The sequence below is a fragment of the Musa acuminata genome, chromosome BXJ1-9, assembly GCF_036884655.1.
Source record: "Musa acuminata AAA Group cultivar baxijiao chromosome BXJ1-9, Cavendish_Baxijiao_AAA, whole genome shotgun sequence".
Taxonomy (NCBI): Eukaryota; Viridiplantae; Streptophyta; class Magnoliopsida; order Zingiberales; family Musaceae; genus Musa; species Musa acuminata.
In genome coordinates this window covers 5,427,059-5,442,220 of record NC_088335.1, presented here as the reverse complement: position 1 = coordinate 5,442,220, position 15,162 = coordinate 5,427,059, and the positions used below count along the sequence as shown (strand labels likewise).

Below are 15,162 nucleotides of genomic sequence, written 5' to 3'. Positions count from 1 at the left end.
ATCGAATCGGCAATCATCACTCTTCCAATAGTTTTGATTTAAGAACCTTTATATAATTAATTATAATCAAGTAATAAGCAAGCTGCAAGCTGCAAGCTGCAAGATATAAAACAAGGCAGCAACCCAGGTCTTGATATATCAATCAAGATACACCACCACATGCATGCATGATCATACTTTAAGCTGACTAATTATCACAACAGACAAACTTGACACATTTACCACCAAATCGGGCACACAAGTTTCCATTAACGGGTCTAAACCACAGACTTTTTATCTAACAACATACAAGTTGATGATGTAGAACTTCTGTACAACAGAATCGGAAACAACTGTAGATAGATGTAAGACAGCCAGACAAGAATATCGTGCATGCTCCACCAGTAATTATCTCCCCAGAAGAAAAAAAAAAGAAAAGAAAACATAATAAATAATAATAAAAAAGACTAGCTGGGTGGGACACAGAATCATACCAGTGAGAGGGCAATTAATAATACGAAAGACTAGCTGCACTTTGCCCTTCCACCACTTTGTAGTTCTCTATGGAGACAAAATGCCTCCCCTTGGTCCTCGCTCGATGCCCTTCTTTCTAAGCTGCACAGCGTGAGTTGCCTCAGTAACTTCTCCAGGCACGAGTACAGACACCGATCTGCGTCCTTCAAATTGGGGTTTGTGGATAGAACAACTGCATTTACTGCATCAGCAACAAATTCCCGCTGTGGTCCGTCCAGTAGATAACCCACACTTGATTCCACGGGCACTTTATAGGCCAGCAGCCCAGAAACGTCCTATATCATAAAAGGACACAAGAGGGGATGTCAAATATTAAGAATTTGACACGATTGATGTAAACTTTTAAAAATACAATTGCCGAATTTTAGATGCAGCAGGATATGAAAGAGAAGCATCCTGCACAAATATTTTTTTTTCCCAACTTAATTAGGAACAAATGCTATAGGGGACTTGGTTCTTATTTCACTGTTGCGACATCAACAATGAAATACTTTAGTGACAATGATTAATCCAATAATTTCATTATTGGATTTTAGTGACAGTGAAATACTTTAGTGATGGACAGATGAAAAGGCAAACAGGACAATGTTCAATTTTAGTGACAACGATTAATCCAGTAAGTTCAATTTCAATAACTTCTAATGTTTGTATAAATGAAAACATGAAGAAACTTCAACTATGATATAAATTATGCCATGAAGAAACATGCATAGAGGTCAATTGATGGAATGAACTGAAGATAAACCTGGCCATGACGGAACAGACCATGGAATTTATTAATTGAAACTGACTACAAGTAATACCTGAAGGAGGTCAACATAAGACTTTACTGAGAAAAACTTTTGCAGCTCGCTTTGAGCATAAGATACTGCCTCTGCCAGCTGTCCAACCTACGACATCCAACAATATAGGCATGACAAAGCAACAGTGTCAATAAAGTACCAACACCATAGCAGGTACCATAACAAGCCAAATTTGTGGGTAAATTAACTTTAAAAGCTTATAGCAAAATATTCTCAAACAAAAATGTGATACCCAACTTACTGGCATTTAAGTGCAGATATTATACAATGTACGAGAACAATTTCATAACAGACAAAACAGAAAAGCTGACTACTGCCAGTGGATCTAGCCAATGAAGAGCATCAATGCAAATATTCTTTGTGACGAAGAACAGTGATACTAGTGTCTACAACCACCCGTCACAATTTTCACACAAATTTAAAGGATGGGAAAGCAAACAAGGGAAATCATTTTTAAGGTGGGGTTGTCAATTAACATGGTAACAGAAATTACCAAATTGATCAAATTGTATCTAGGGAAATTTCATAATGTGAACCCAGAATACCACAATAGTCCAAGGAACTAATTATCAGTCAATGAACAAAATCCTATCTAAATTACCAACAAGTTCTAATGGCATGAATTTCATTTTTCATCTCATGTAATGAATGTCCGATTCATACGGCATTTGCACCTGTAAGAACAGACTTCAACATATTTAGGTCAATAAGTCCCCAAGTTGATAAGCTTTTAGTGACCATGGCCTATGAAAATGGAAAGAGGAACTCCCACTGACCAACTAATAAAAGCAGCCTATATTAAGATGAAACATTTTGCATGATTGTCTTGATGAACGGAGGCCAGATGCCCCAAACTGGTCTGTTAAGAAAGTGATCTCAATTATTGTGGTAGTTCTATTGTGAAACTGGAATGATGATGTTATAAAGATTTCAGCAGTATGGCCAAAAATAGTTGAAATGCCTCAGCAACAGGCAGCGACCTCTTGAAGGCCTCATGCAAAAGGTCTAGGAACATAGGTGGACATTAGGTGTAAATTTATATAGATACATAAAAATTAAGTTCCAAGAAAGTATATAATATATCATAAGCAGTCACCGTCCATTAACCTTTCAATAGAGATCAATCTAAGGGTTCTTTGCATGCAACATTTCTTGGTTAAATTTTCACATAAAAGTCGCTTTAAAGTTGTTTTGATGGAAGACTCTCCTTATAATACAGCATAAACAAAAGTAGTAGAACAAAACAAGAAGTATAAACGCTTAAGATACCAAGAAGTATTAACATTTAAGATAGAATGGCATGTGTCGTGGCAAAAAAAAACATAATAAAGAAGTTTATCCGGTCAATGTATTCATTTTTATATTTTCAATGAACAAATGCATAAAAAAAAAACTATTTCGTTGTATCTTGTTAGAAAAGAATAATTGCGCTCATTAGAAAACTGAAAATGGAAAACATTGAATTCATAAAATTAAATTTTAGTTAAATCCTATTACTATCTATAAAAATTATTTGTGATAAAGAACCACTTAAGAAAAAGAGCAGACCTTAGGGGCCTGGGTAGCTTCCTATGTCCCATCTAGGCATACATGTTAGTTTCCTAGGATTCATCTAAGTATTCAGATCATTGCTTAACCTGAAACTCGAAAAAGTCACACGCATAGGTGGTGAGTATATCATAATGGCCTAGGCAGCCTAACCAGAGCATGTGAAAACATTGGTACAGGAATCTATTGGTTAATTTTGTGTTCGTACCAAGCAAAGAAATTTCATCTTTAAGCCAAAAATCGTTGGATAAATTGTACAATTACATCCTCAATGAGATGTATCAGATATCAATTACGGGATAGCTTAAATATGTTGTTAGAATATATCAGTAGTTGAATGCTGAATAGAAAAAGAAAATTCTGCACATGCTCATAACTTGACAAACTATTCTTCAATAAAGAAACAGGAAGTAGACAAAACTATACTGTGAGATATCTCAAAGAATTCTGAATAGAAAAAGAAAATTCCACACATACTCATAACTTGACAAATTATTCTACAATAAATAAAACAGGAAGTAGACAAAACTATACTGCAAGATATCTCAAACCTTACCCTAATGTATTCAATAAACCTTTGAGAATGAAGTAGAAAACAGACCAACGATTTGTCATCCTGCAAAAAGCAAGTTGGTGGTCATTTTAGTTGCAAGGCTCAAACTAAAGTTTCAGGTTCTAAAGTTTATACTAAATGACAATAAAAGCCAAATCGATAAACTAAGTGAACAATCATGCATCCCAAATATTACAAAAAAAATGAACATAAAGTCTGCAAAGCTGAGAATATGGCTCAATTTTTTTTCCAAACAACCAGAATTCATCATATCCTTTACAAGGATTTCACTGTCGCATAATAAAATTGTCATAGGGCCTTTAAACCAGTGGGGTACCGATGCCATAGCATACCTATTGTTGTTTCAACTACTGGTTCAGGTCAAGTGTGCCAAACCAATAAAAAGATCAATAATTTAGTATCTATAAATCAAGAGAATAAGTTCATCAGGGCCACACTAAAAAAGAAATATGAGGATAACTTATAGTTAGATATATACAATAACATAATGAGCAGAAAATTACATCATAATTCAATTGAACTAAAACATGATAATCCAATAATTCAGATGTCTAATGATTAAGAAAAATCTACCCATTTAAAAGCAATACAATCCATCTTATTAACCTAAAACCAGATCAAGTGTGCAAGAAGCTAGTCTAGCAGCATGAATATTAAAGTTATAATTTTGTCAAAAACTTCTGACCCCAGTCCGATGTCATGGTATTGGCAGACCTCAATGGTATTACTGGCTAAGCCAAGCACAGCAGTGATTTAAAAAGCGCTAGGCGTCAAAAGACGCCAAGATCCAAAAACGCTCGAGATGCTAGGCGCTCGCCCGAGCGAAGTGAGGCGTTAAAATATAAAAATATATAACATAATTAATAAATATAATTTTTTAATTTTTTAAATAAAAATATGCTATTAAATTAATCTAATAAATACAAATACTATTTCTAGTATACAGTTAATAGTATAAAGTATACTATTAACAGTATATTATCGAAAGAGGAGAAGAGTGTAAGAGAAGAGTCGGAAGATCGAGGGTGTTGACTGAGAAGAGCGGGAGCAGCAGTTGCGAGCGACGACAATGGCAGCGACAGCAGCGAGTAGCAGCAGTGGCAGCGGGAGTGGCAAGCAGCGACAGCGGCACCGGCAACAGCAAGCAGCGGGAGCGGGAGCGAAAGCGGCGAGCGGAGACAATGGCAATGGTAGCAGCGAGCAGCGGCAGTAGCAACAGAAGCGGGAGTGTAAGCAGCGAGCGGAGACAGTGGCAACGGTAGCGACGGCAGCGAGAGCGGCGACGGCAGCGAGAGCGGTGACAGCAGCAGCGACAACGAGAAATGGCGGCAATAGCATGAACGGCAAGCAGGGTTAGGGTTAGGGAAGTCACGCCGATATCGGTGCTTTAGTTGGTTCGATTGAACCAACTAAAGCACCGAAGACCGAACTAGACCTCAAACGCTGGTTCAATCGCAAGGTTTAACCCAGCCATGGTTTATAATATCTTTAATGCATAAGTTGAATTGACTTTAAAAATTAGCCAAAAATTAACTCAGCCGAACAAAATTTGCTAATAAATTTTGTTATCAAGCATCATAAGAGTGTCGTTTGGTCAACAAGATCAATTATTTCTAATAAGTCTGTATGTATGCTTCCTCGCCTACTTTTTTATCCAGAGGATCTACCACAAGTTCAATTTCTTTGCAACTGCTGGTAGCCTGGTAATATAAACAATGGTTTATGGGGGTATCACATAAAGTTAAAACAGCAGTGCACAATGTTGTTCCACACATATGTTAATCATGCTGCAGAAAGGTACTTATCATTGTTCCCATTAAAAAACATATTGTACTGATCACCAAGTTCCTCTCAATAATGCAGTTTTTCTTCTTATGGTACCTGAGTATTTTGTAACTTGATGATGTGTCAATAACAAGAATTAAAAAACCAATTGGATCAGTCAGTACCAACTAATATTTACTGATCTGATAAGAAAAAAGGATACAGACCAGATGATTTCACCTAGTCCAGTCCAGATTCTACCACACAATAACCCTACCGAACCAGACTTGCCACTATCTTTTGATAATTAAAACTGGGGGCACTGGCAGTAAGCCTACCGCCTGATATCCCTATCATTTTTTTTATATATTTTTAATGGCTGTCATTCCTTTTCCTCGAGTCTTTCCTCCCACATAACCTAAAACCTTTCCTTTTCTCTTTCTCTCCCTTCCTCCTTCGTTTCTTCCTTCTCCTCCTTGTTGCCTCACCCCAGTAATCCACCACCTCATTGCCCCCATCCCACTGTGTCACTGCTGCCGTGCAATTAGATCGATGCTTCCTTCCTTTTCTCCAGTACACCTCCTCCTCCCTCCTCTAATTCTCTACGTCTTCCTCTACCTCCTCATCCATCTCCTCCTCCACTCCACCTCATCCTGCTCTACACCTTCTTCTCCTACCCTCCCGTTCTTTTCCTCTCTCTTTGCTTGGTATCGACCTATATGCCAGTCTACGATGCATCAGCATACCAGTATGTACTGGACCCGTGTTGGTCTGACCAAGATCAATACATGTTTAGTATTGAGATTTAAAACTTTGCTCAACAACAAACTTCATGAACAAATTTATCTTTAATAAGGACAACCTTCCCTTAAACTTGAAATTCACTTTGTTCATCATTGAGAATGATCTTCACCATGGAACTGCAAACACAGGCTGAATTCCAATTTCCATGAATGCAGAAAATGAAATTTGGCCAGAGAAAACCTGGGTCATTGATATCATATGTTGTTTAAATAGTCTTTGCTTATTTGTTGAAATTTGGCCAGAGAAAACAGGCTGAATTCCAACTTGAAAAAATACTTGATATATAGTAACCAGTATAGCTTACATAGGCACATCAGTAGAAATTAACAAATTTACATCTGGTAAGCAATTGTTCCCAACTATTTCCAGGAGCCTATGTTATAAACACATATTTTATATTTATTTGCATTGATGAAAGTTACACCATACAACCTAATGTCCATCACACATTTCTTCCATTTTCTGAATTTTGTTCTTTTGAACTCCCTGCCACTCCTCTCTTTCTTCATGTTTCTCAATGTATGTCACATTCTCAAAGGTGCATTTAAGATCCTTTTTAGACATGCCTAAACAAACATGGTTAATATTACCACCCAAACATTCTGCTAACGAATAAGATGTGGTTCAATTTTTCTAAAAACACCAGATCAAGAAACGAATCTATATTGTAACAATATCAGTATGGACCATTATTTACCAGTTCGACCAAGGACCAGTAATAGATCATATATACCAATTGGTATCTTTTTTATTAGTGTTTTAGTGATACCAAGCGGTACAAGTAGGCACATTACCTAGTTTATAGGTACCATATTGATATGATCGGTTACAGAAAACATTATCGCACCAAAATCTAAATCCTTGCACCAGACAACATCCTGGTAGTCTCCTCTTAAAAACCCTAAACCTGTTCAAACTAGCACATATGGGCTGATATTTACTGATCCAACTAAAGCACTGGAATGGACCAAACAACTCTAGACCTATTGGAGTTTGCTTGTTAGAAGCTGTTTGATGCTCAATATTCTATTTTCCTTGTCACTCTGCCCTATCAAGTGCATGAATTATCTGCAATACAAACTTCAAGTAGAAATTGCCTTCTGCCTTTTCATATGGTATGAAGGGTCTAAAATTGTACCATGTTCTACAAAGACAATGATAATATAACTAGTAGCATATCAATTGTCCATGTCAATGTTGCCCCACCTAGCTGAACGTCAAAGCTCCTCCCCGAATCTTTTATAAACAGAAGGGAATCCAGACATTCTAGATTGGAGTAAGAATTTTGTTAAACATTCCCAAGAAACTTAATCTAGTGACTTCAATTAGATATATAAGTTCATAGTTTGTATTAGATAACCCATAGTTCTCTTATGTAATCATTTAAAAGACATTTTTCTTTTGCCCTTTGCAGTGCCATCCACAGTACAACATTTAACAGAAAGAATGAAAAGCAGGAAAAAAAAACAAAACTAAGAAGCAGATCCTAAATACATATGGTGTTAAAGATGTTCAAAACATACCTGCAAAACCTGAGGATACCATTCCCGAAGCTTTTGAAATGCAGAATCAATATTACCATTCTTGATAAGCTTCATTATTGAAAAGTAATTGGTTAACAAATGATAGATATTTCACTGCTCAAAGAAAGTAGGACATAATCATTTGATTCAACTCGTCTTTTTGGGAAGTATTGTAATGCAATAAACTTACAAAAAGATAGACTTAGTTCACATGTCCTGGTTATGAATGCCAAAAGTAATCAGTACATCTGAGGAAATAGTTCAGAATAGAAATTTCTTTAAAAGATCAAATTTCCAGATTGGAAATATTTTTTGATGACATGTAATAGATAAAGATCAAATTTCATTATATCACTTAGCCTCAAAATAGAATTTTAGACAAGGCTATGCATAGAAATATACCATACTAAGCATTATGCCCCCCTAAACAAGCACATAATGACCACTTTCCCTTGATCAACAAAGTCTCCTTGTAATGTCATGTTATAGTAAGCCAACCTATGTAGTTTATAAAGCTTGTGATGTATTGAACCCGAAAATGATAAAGATGTTGAATGAAACAGTGAATAAACTTGAAGAGGTTCCCTAAAGGTAGCATCGTGATTTGGCTATATATAGACCTAGGAGTTTCCATTCTGATGTTGTTTTGACATACAAGTCTTGTCCTTTCTCCTAAATAGATTTGAACATGTTTGCAATATGATATGTAATAGTAACCAGTGTGTGATTTTGCATAAATCTCACTGCAATCAAGCATGAATCATAAAATGGACAATATGCCAGAATACATGCTTCATGATAGTACAAATGATTTTTAGTACAGCAACCAGTAAGAATATAAATTTATAATCTAAAATATCCTCCTAGAATGTAGCTTCCTACCTGACGCAAAATATTTCTGTGATCAAGTGCATACATGTCTCCTTGATCATCAAAGCCATTTTCCTGTGCCATAGACTCTGAAGGATAAGTATTTTCACTTGCAAGATCAAATGACTTCAATGTGTCTTGATAGCCATAGTGCAGCAAATAAGAACGAACAATCCTGCGGAAACAAAATCTTCAATTTCTATCCAATATATTCAGAAAGAAACCAAACAAAAGCAGTATACTTGCAACATATGAAAGATGGTCATAAAGATCTTCAATTTGTTGGAAAATAAATATAATTCAAAAATTAATAATTAATTTTTTTTTTTTTTAAAAGGCTGAATACTGAAGCTCGGAATCCTGATCAATCAATCCTGCTAACTATTATTCTAAGAATTGGGAATTAAGGATGGAAATAGTTGACAGGAGTCCAGAACCATAGGTTGAAAATCTATTACATATATAAAGGTCCCTGCGTCTGAGTGAATTTTGAACATCAATTCTTGACAATCTCATTGGAATTCTAAACTCATGGTCAAAATGTTAACTGGGGCAGAATATTGATGTTTGCAATGCATTTAAGGAGTGTGATTAAAGAATCTAAATTGCATGTTCATTGAAGTATGTTTACCTCCATGTAAGAACATGTTTCTGATAGGAGGGTGCCTGTGTAAATTTTGGTGGTGATCGCAATGAGGCCAGATGGATTTGTGTGATGGCCATACTTATTAGGCTGAACATCTAAGAAAAAACCATGATGTGATGGCTTAGACAGTTTTTAAGGCCGAACACCTAGACAACCATGATAACTAAGTACCAAGTGTTAACACTATCTTCAAGAAGTCACTTATCATTAGTCATACAAAATCTTTACGGGTTGGCAGGCAGAGCCTTCAAGTGGAATCAAACTTTCTAAAACTATCATGCTAGATTAGGATGCATATGACCACAAAGCTATCTTTAAGTCTTTGAGCATTTTGTAGGCTAGATTTCCTCTGTATAGTGTCATATGAAAGAACCATTCCGTTGGTTAAGCCACATAAAAATTCTACAAGTATCTTAACAAATTCAGCAAGTTTCAAAGACAGATTGCACCCCTTCACCAAATCATCCATCAAATTACTTTGTCATACTGCTTCAGCAAAAGAAATGTGAAAAATCAACAAAGTAACAGACAAAGAAAAAAAATAACATTATACAGAAAATATAATCAGCACACGAAACAGAAACAAAAGCATTATTTAATCAACTCTCTAGAAGTAAGAATTAGAATTGCAGACAAGATAACCAAGTTAGGAATGTATTATGGTATTTTTATACAGTGGGATGTCTAACACATAAATCCATCAGTAAAAGATTTATATAATTGGAAATCACCATGTCACTGTCTTTTTCACACACAAGCAAGTAATGATAAGAGAGAGATGGTTTATATATTATGCAAACATACCAGTGACTAATATTTGGTTGTAAGGATAGCTTTTCAATCATTGCCTGCTGTTTCAATCTCTCTTCCAAAATAAAACCCTGGTCAACAAAAACAGGATTGTCTCTGAGAAAGTTGAAAGCACTAAGAAAATGCAAGAATGAAGACCATCATTGCCAATCATATGACTGGGTTTAAAGACATAACCTGTTTCAACTAAGAAAATCTTACAAAACACAAGATGCTAAAAAGAAAAGTTGTTGTTTCTATCAGGTCCAGAGATCATACAGATGTTATCTTTCGGTACCTCAAGAAACCTATATAAGATGCAAAAGAACTAAAACGTAGTGATATCTCGTGATTTTATATTTAGTGTATCTTATCATAATTACAGCTCTTTTTGCCTCTTCTTTAGTTGTAATATAACTTTCAAAATTTTCTCATTTTTATGATTTTGTAAATCTTTAAAGCACAGTATAGAAATAGGGATCCCTATGGTGATGTATGGTCAAGCTAAAACGACTAGCTTGGTGTATGGTCAAGTGTTGTAGTTAGAAGATGAATCAAACGAGGAATGGCATCATGGCGACAGGCCCCCATAATTTTATTTGTGACTAATGTCGTCTTTCTTAACTATTAAAGTATCTATAGAGTAATTTGTTAGTGTGTTTTCCTTATTAGCTTTATAGATATCTTTTCATTATCCCTTTATTCTTTATCATTTAAGCATCCACCATCCTATATAGATATATATAATACAAGACCAACCAAATATAGGACTTTCAGTACACCAGGATGAGACCAAACTTTTATGAAAAGTAGTTGCCCACAATGTTTATAGAGCCACATTTTTTATCAAATTAATAATTATTAGAACATGCATACAATGCAGAACTAGGTCACATTGTAGTTGAACTACTTGATAGGCAGCCAAAATCCAGTGGGTCAAATTTTTAATAAAGGTTGCCTAAAGTTCTATTGGCTATGTTAGGCTTAAGTACAAATTTGGTTGGCTTACTTGAGTAGCAAAAGCAAAAACCCAGTATTTCCACTATAATATGAGATCAAAAGAACTAGGCAAAGAATAGTTGATGAGCATTAACTTGTTAACATGAATCAGAACATCCATATGAAATACTCGTCCATTGCATACAAGAACAGATACAGGTTGGCACGCATGTGTACATAACTATTGTTCGCTTAGACATGTGTCCATATAACTATCATACACAGAAAGTTGGACAGTTATCTTTGTGATTAAGCAACAGACTAAGAAGGAGATCAACACTGCAGAAGAATATTCTTACTTCGATGTCGAAAAGGAATGGTTTCTTCCCAAAGTTTACAGTAACTCTACAACATAAGGGTGAACATGTCAGTAAATAAAATAAAATAAATCTGTTTAAATAGCTACAATATGCATCCTACACTACGATGCCTATAAGTTTCACAAAATGACCTGAAAATCGTCAAAATAATACCAGATGCATAGATGGCCTAAGTACAAAAAGAAAAACATAGTTCAAAACATTAAATTGTAAGTTCTTTTAAATTAAGGACTAATTAAAATAATTATCACATCTACCATTTTTGAAGAACCTTCACTTTGATTTTTGTTTCAAAAGATGATATTTTATACTAGCAGGATCTTGATTGCAATAAGTTTCCTTCCATGTAGAAAGTCTTCAACAAGATACCTTAATAATCGAGTTCACCTTAAAGACTTAAACATAAGTGTTTTTCCCTCTTCTTATTGGATAATCTTGGTGAGTGATGTAAAAATGCAGAACATGTTGATATATGACAACTTACTATATTCAGAAAAAAAATTGCATAAAATTTATTGTATTTAAAAACCCCTAAGTTAACAAATTTGTTTCAAAGACAAAATAAACCAAAAATAGCTGCTAGATCAATCTGCAATATCTAGTCCCCCTTTTTTTTTCACTTCCCACCTACAAGTCTAAAACCTTAGCAGATTCATTTATAATCTTCACAATTAGTAAAAAGTGAGAAAAACAAACATTAGGACCCATGAAACTTTTACTCATTTCTAATTCTTCCTCAAAAACCTCAAGCAAGAATGATAAATCTGTGCCCTATTTGGACTTGGACCTCTCATCACTGATGAGATCTAGCATGTTACCATTGCAACAAATCTTCAAGAAAGCTCTATGGGAAAAACAATTACAGCATAATGGTGCAGTTGGATTCTAATTAGCCTACACATTGCATGAATGTACCAGGAGTAAATTAGGTGCACCACTAGGAAGACTTAGATTACATAGACAACTTAAAAGCAAAGAAACATTATCAATTTCATATTACAAATTACTACAGCATACTCTTCATTCTGGCTGTGAACAGCTATGCTAGGATAAAGAGGGCCTTTGATATCCTTCGGAACAGTTCCGACAAGTTTTGCATTCTTTCTGCACATAAAGATTAAAGATTCAAGTTATTACATACAATACATAGTCAGACAATTAGTTATCGAAAAGATAGATGGGATATCATCTAAGTCAACCCTAGACAAGTATAGAGATGCAAATCAAGATAATAGATACCAGTTCACGAAAAATCAAGATAATAATAAGCAAGGTTCACCGTACCATAATGTATCGCTCGGTACAGATGGTATGTACCTAGGGGATCGATATGTGCGGTACATATCAGTCTATCAGTAGATCTCACCATACCATGTGTCGGTATGTCGGTACATGTCATACCGACAAGGGGTCAGTACACTGATACGGATCGATAAGGTGAACCATGATAATAAATCAACTATCTCTATAAATATTCACAAAATCCGAGAACTGCTTACTAGATTAAGGATCCCTGAACTCCGCAACACAAGCATGTAAATTAGGACAACATATATGAACTCAAAGAGCTCCAAAATTTTGGAAATATCAACCATCCTAGTAGCTAATGGTACAATTTCTTTATGCTAAACAATCCATTGACTTACGTGAAAAAGAACTCCTGTGATGCATAATTGATACCAGCACCAACAGTATCATTAGTTGTAAATGTTGGTCCAAAAGATTCTCCTTTTCCTTGTCCACGATAAAGATATCCATCATCTCCATGGTATCCACAACTATTAGCTTCCCAGCTACACAGAAAGTAGTAGTTCATGAAAAATTGAAATAGCAACAGAACAGAAAATTATTTTTTTCTTGCAAAACTAAAACATGATTTTCATTAAAACTAAATGTATGCAAGTAAAAAATACCTTTGTTGCAGAAGGAATTAAGAACCAGAAATCAACACGCAAAAATGTCATTACTTGTTTTTGGGTAATAAAGTATTCAACCGAAAAAAGCAAACTGCAAAACGAGGGAAAGATGCTCCAGCCAAAATTGACAAATGCTTTCTACACTTGCTTTGTCAAACACTTGGTCAATACCCACATCTTCGATATGGTCAAATACCTTCTTACCACCTTCCCAGCAATTTGTGGCTAAAATTATTCTGCATTTGACCTATTTTTTTGTTTTAACTGGCAAATTTTGGCATTTTACAGACCAGGGTCTGGGAAAACCTATTCCATAATTATTAAAGTAAAGAGGAATGAACACCCACTAAAGGTTAAGCCAAAAAATGCAAGTCCAAAGACAATATAATTGCACTATCTGCAAATAAGCAATCATGTGCCTCTACAAATGGTTATGGCAAAGGAGACCATCCACTTCCTATAACATCTAGGTACCTCTCTAAATTCGTTCATACTCAAAGGTTGGCCCAATTACAGTACCTATATTCTTAACTTTATTATGATTTCCACCTTAACGGCACCATTTTTCAATTGTGAAGTAATAATTAACAATCATCATGCCCCTTCAAAATATTACAAAGATTCCATGTATGTGAACTAAGCAAAATAAAAATCATTACCAAAATCTACTAATTGCAGTTGACCTATGATAACCACATATGTTTAATGTAAACAAAAAATAATTGAATCCAATTATTCATCCAGGAAATTCTATGATAAACAATATTTAAACCTATTTTTTTCATTCAAAGCGAGGGTTGTAGCTGGACACTTTCCATCTTCCTCAAGATGGGAACTATCTCCTCACCAAACAAGGCATATACATCATATATCTATGATTTTGAACATCATTAACACCCACACATATCTTTTTTTGTCATTGACCTTAATGTTGTACTACTCCGACACATGAGATAGGTATCCTCTGAGAACTATGGCTGACATTTTATCCTTACCTTCCTTTCCACCACCGTGGACGGGACTTGAAATGACAGGACCCCCGGAAAAGGATTGAATTTCACATAGTATGTCATCATTGTTATATTGAGAACACAAGATAATTCGGCCCTAAGCTGCAGGAACTGAGAAACTTATACAGAAAACCAGGGAACAGGAAGGATACTTCAAACTTCGAAGTGCAGAACTAGATGTGAAACTATTCAAGATCAGATCAAAAGCAAACAATTTAAGTTAAACATGTGCAAATACGGATACCCAGGTTGCCGCCGCATCTTGAAATGCTGCATAGTGAACCCAATAGCGACCTGCCCCTTCTGCCCGGCATTCTTCACCGTCATCTCGAAATAGTAAGCCAGCCTCCTGGTGGGCGCCGGATAGTCCGCCTGCACAACACCGACATCGTGCCCATGCTGCGGGGAACCCACATACTGGACGGACATCTTGTCCGTCGACACGATCTGGAACAAGCCGGAGCTGTTGATCGTGTTCAAATGCGACGGCACCGGCTCTGAATCCATCTCCTCGACGATCTTCTTCCATTCGGCGCCCGACCTCCAGCGCGAGGCCAGTCGGAAGAGATCGATGGATTCTCCCGCCGGCTCTTGATTGATCATCATCAAGCCCTCGTCCAAGAATCCAAGACTCAACTGTTCGACCCAACCTTCTCAATAAATGTAGTGCTACAAACGACAGAGATGCGCGCAAATCGAAAACCCCAGGAGAAATCAGCAATCGAATGCTTACCTGAAGGCCCAAATCGATGGTCGGGCTCCTCTCTGTCGGAATGATAATCGAAACCCTAATCTCGAGAGAAAAAGGGGGAAAGGGGCGGCGGATGGGATGAAAGCTGAGGCCTTCTCCGCTGCTAACCGCGGTAGCGACTTTAGTGAGACGTAAATGACCTTTTTGTCTACAAGTGAAGAGGTTAACATTTGAGCTTAAAATACGGGAAATTTGAGATTCGTGGGGGTTAAAAATGTCATATTGGCGCCTCTCGCACTGCCGTAACGTAGTGAACTAGATCGCATACAATGCCAACTCTAAGAGCCATGAGATCCTCCTCTCATCACCATAATGGACGGCTCAGGTACGAT

General features: G+C 36.1%; 1 protein-coding gene across 2 annotated transcripts; it reads right to left on the bottom strand.

The window, feature by feature from the left end:
• Positions 1–217: 217 nt before the first annotated feature.
• Positions 218–14,960, bottom strand: LOC135592701 (ran-binding protein M homolog). Of its 2 annotated transcripts, none has more exons than XM_065082327.1 (11): positions 14,813–14,960; positions 14,324–14,715; positions 12,800–12,946; positions 12,171–12,257; positions 11,133–11,178; positions 9,850–9,926; positions 8,412–8,574; positions 7,530–7,598; positions 3,421–3,480; positions 1,317–1,403; positions 218–788 (listed from the first exon to the last, which is right to left on the bottom strand). In XM_065082327.1, exons 2-11 carry the CDS (start codon positions 14,683–14,685, stop codon positions 504–506), a joined length of 1,383 nt encoding a protein of 460 aa, XP_064938399.1. In that variant the 5' UTR covers positions 14,686–14,715; positions 14,813–14,960; the 3' UTR covers positions 218–503. The 2 variants fall into 2 exon arrangements, with proteins under 2 accessions (XP_064938399.1, XP_064938400.1); XM_065082328.1 differs by having other exon boundaries at positions 14,324–14,729; positions 14,813–14,947.
• Between the last annotated feature and the right edge of the window lie 202 nt (positions 14,961–15,162).

Coding starts and splice junctions, on each gene's coding strand:
- LOC135592701 (XM_065082327.1), bottom strand. CDS start 14,685: ATGATGATCAATCAAGAGCCGGCGGGAGAATCCATCGATCTCTTCCGA. Junction 7,599..8,411: donor ACAGAAATATTTTGCGTCAG/GTAGGAAGCTAC, acceptor TCAATAATGAAG/CTTATCAAGAATGGTAATAT. Junction 1,404..3,420: donor GGTTTATTGAATACATTAGG/GTAAGGTTTGAG, acceptor TGGATGTCGTAG/GTTGGACAGCTGGCAGAGGC.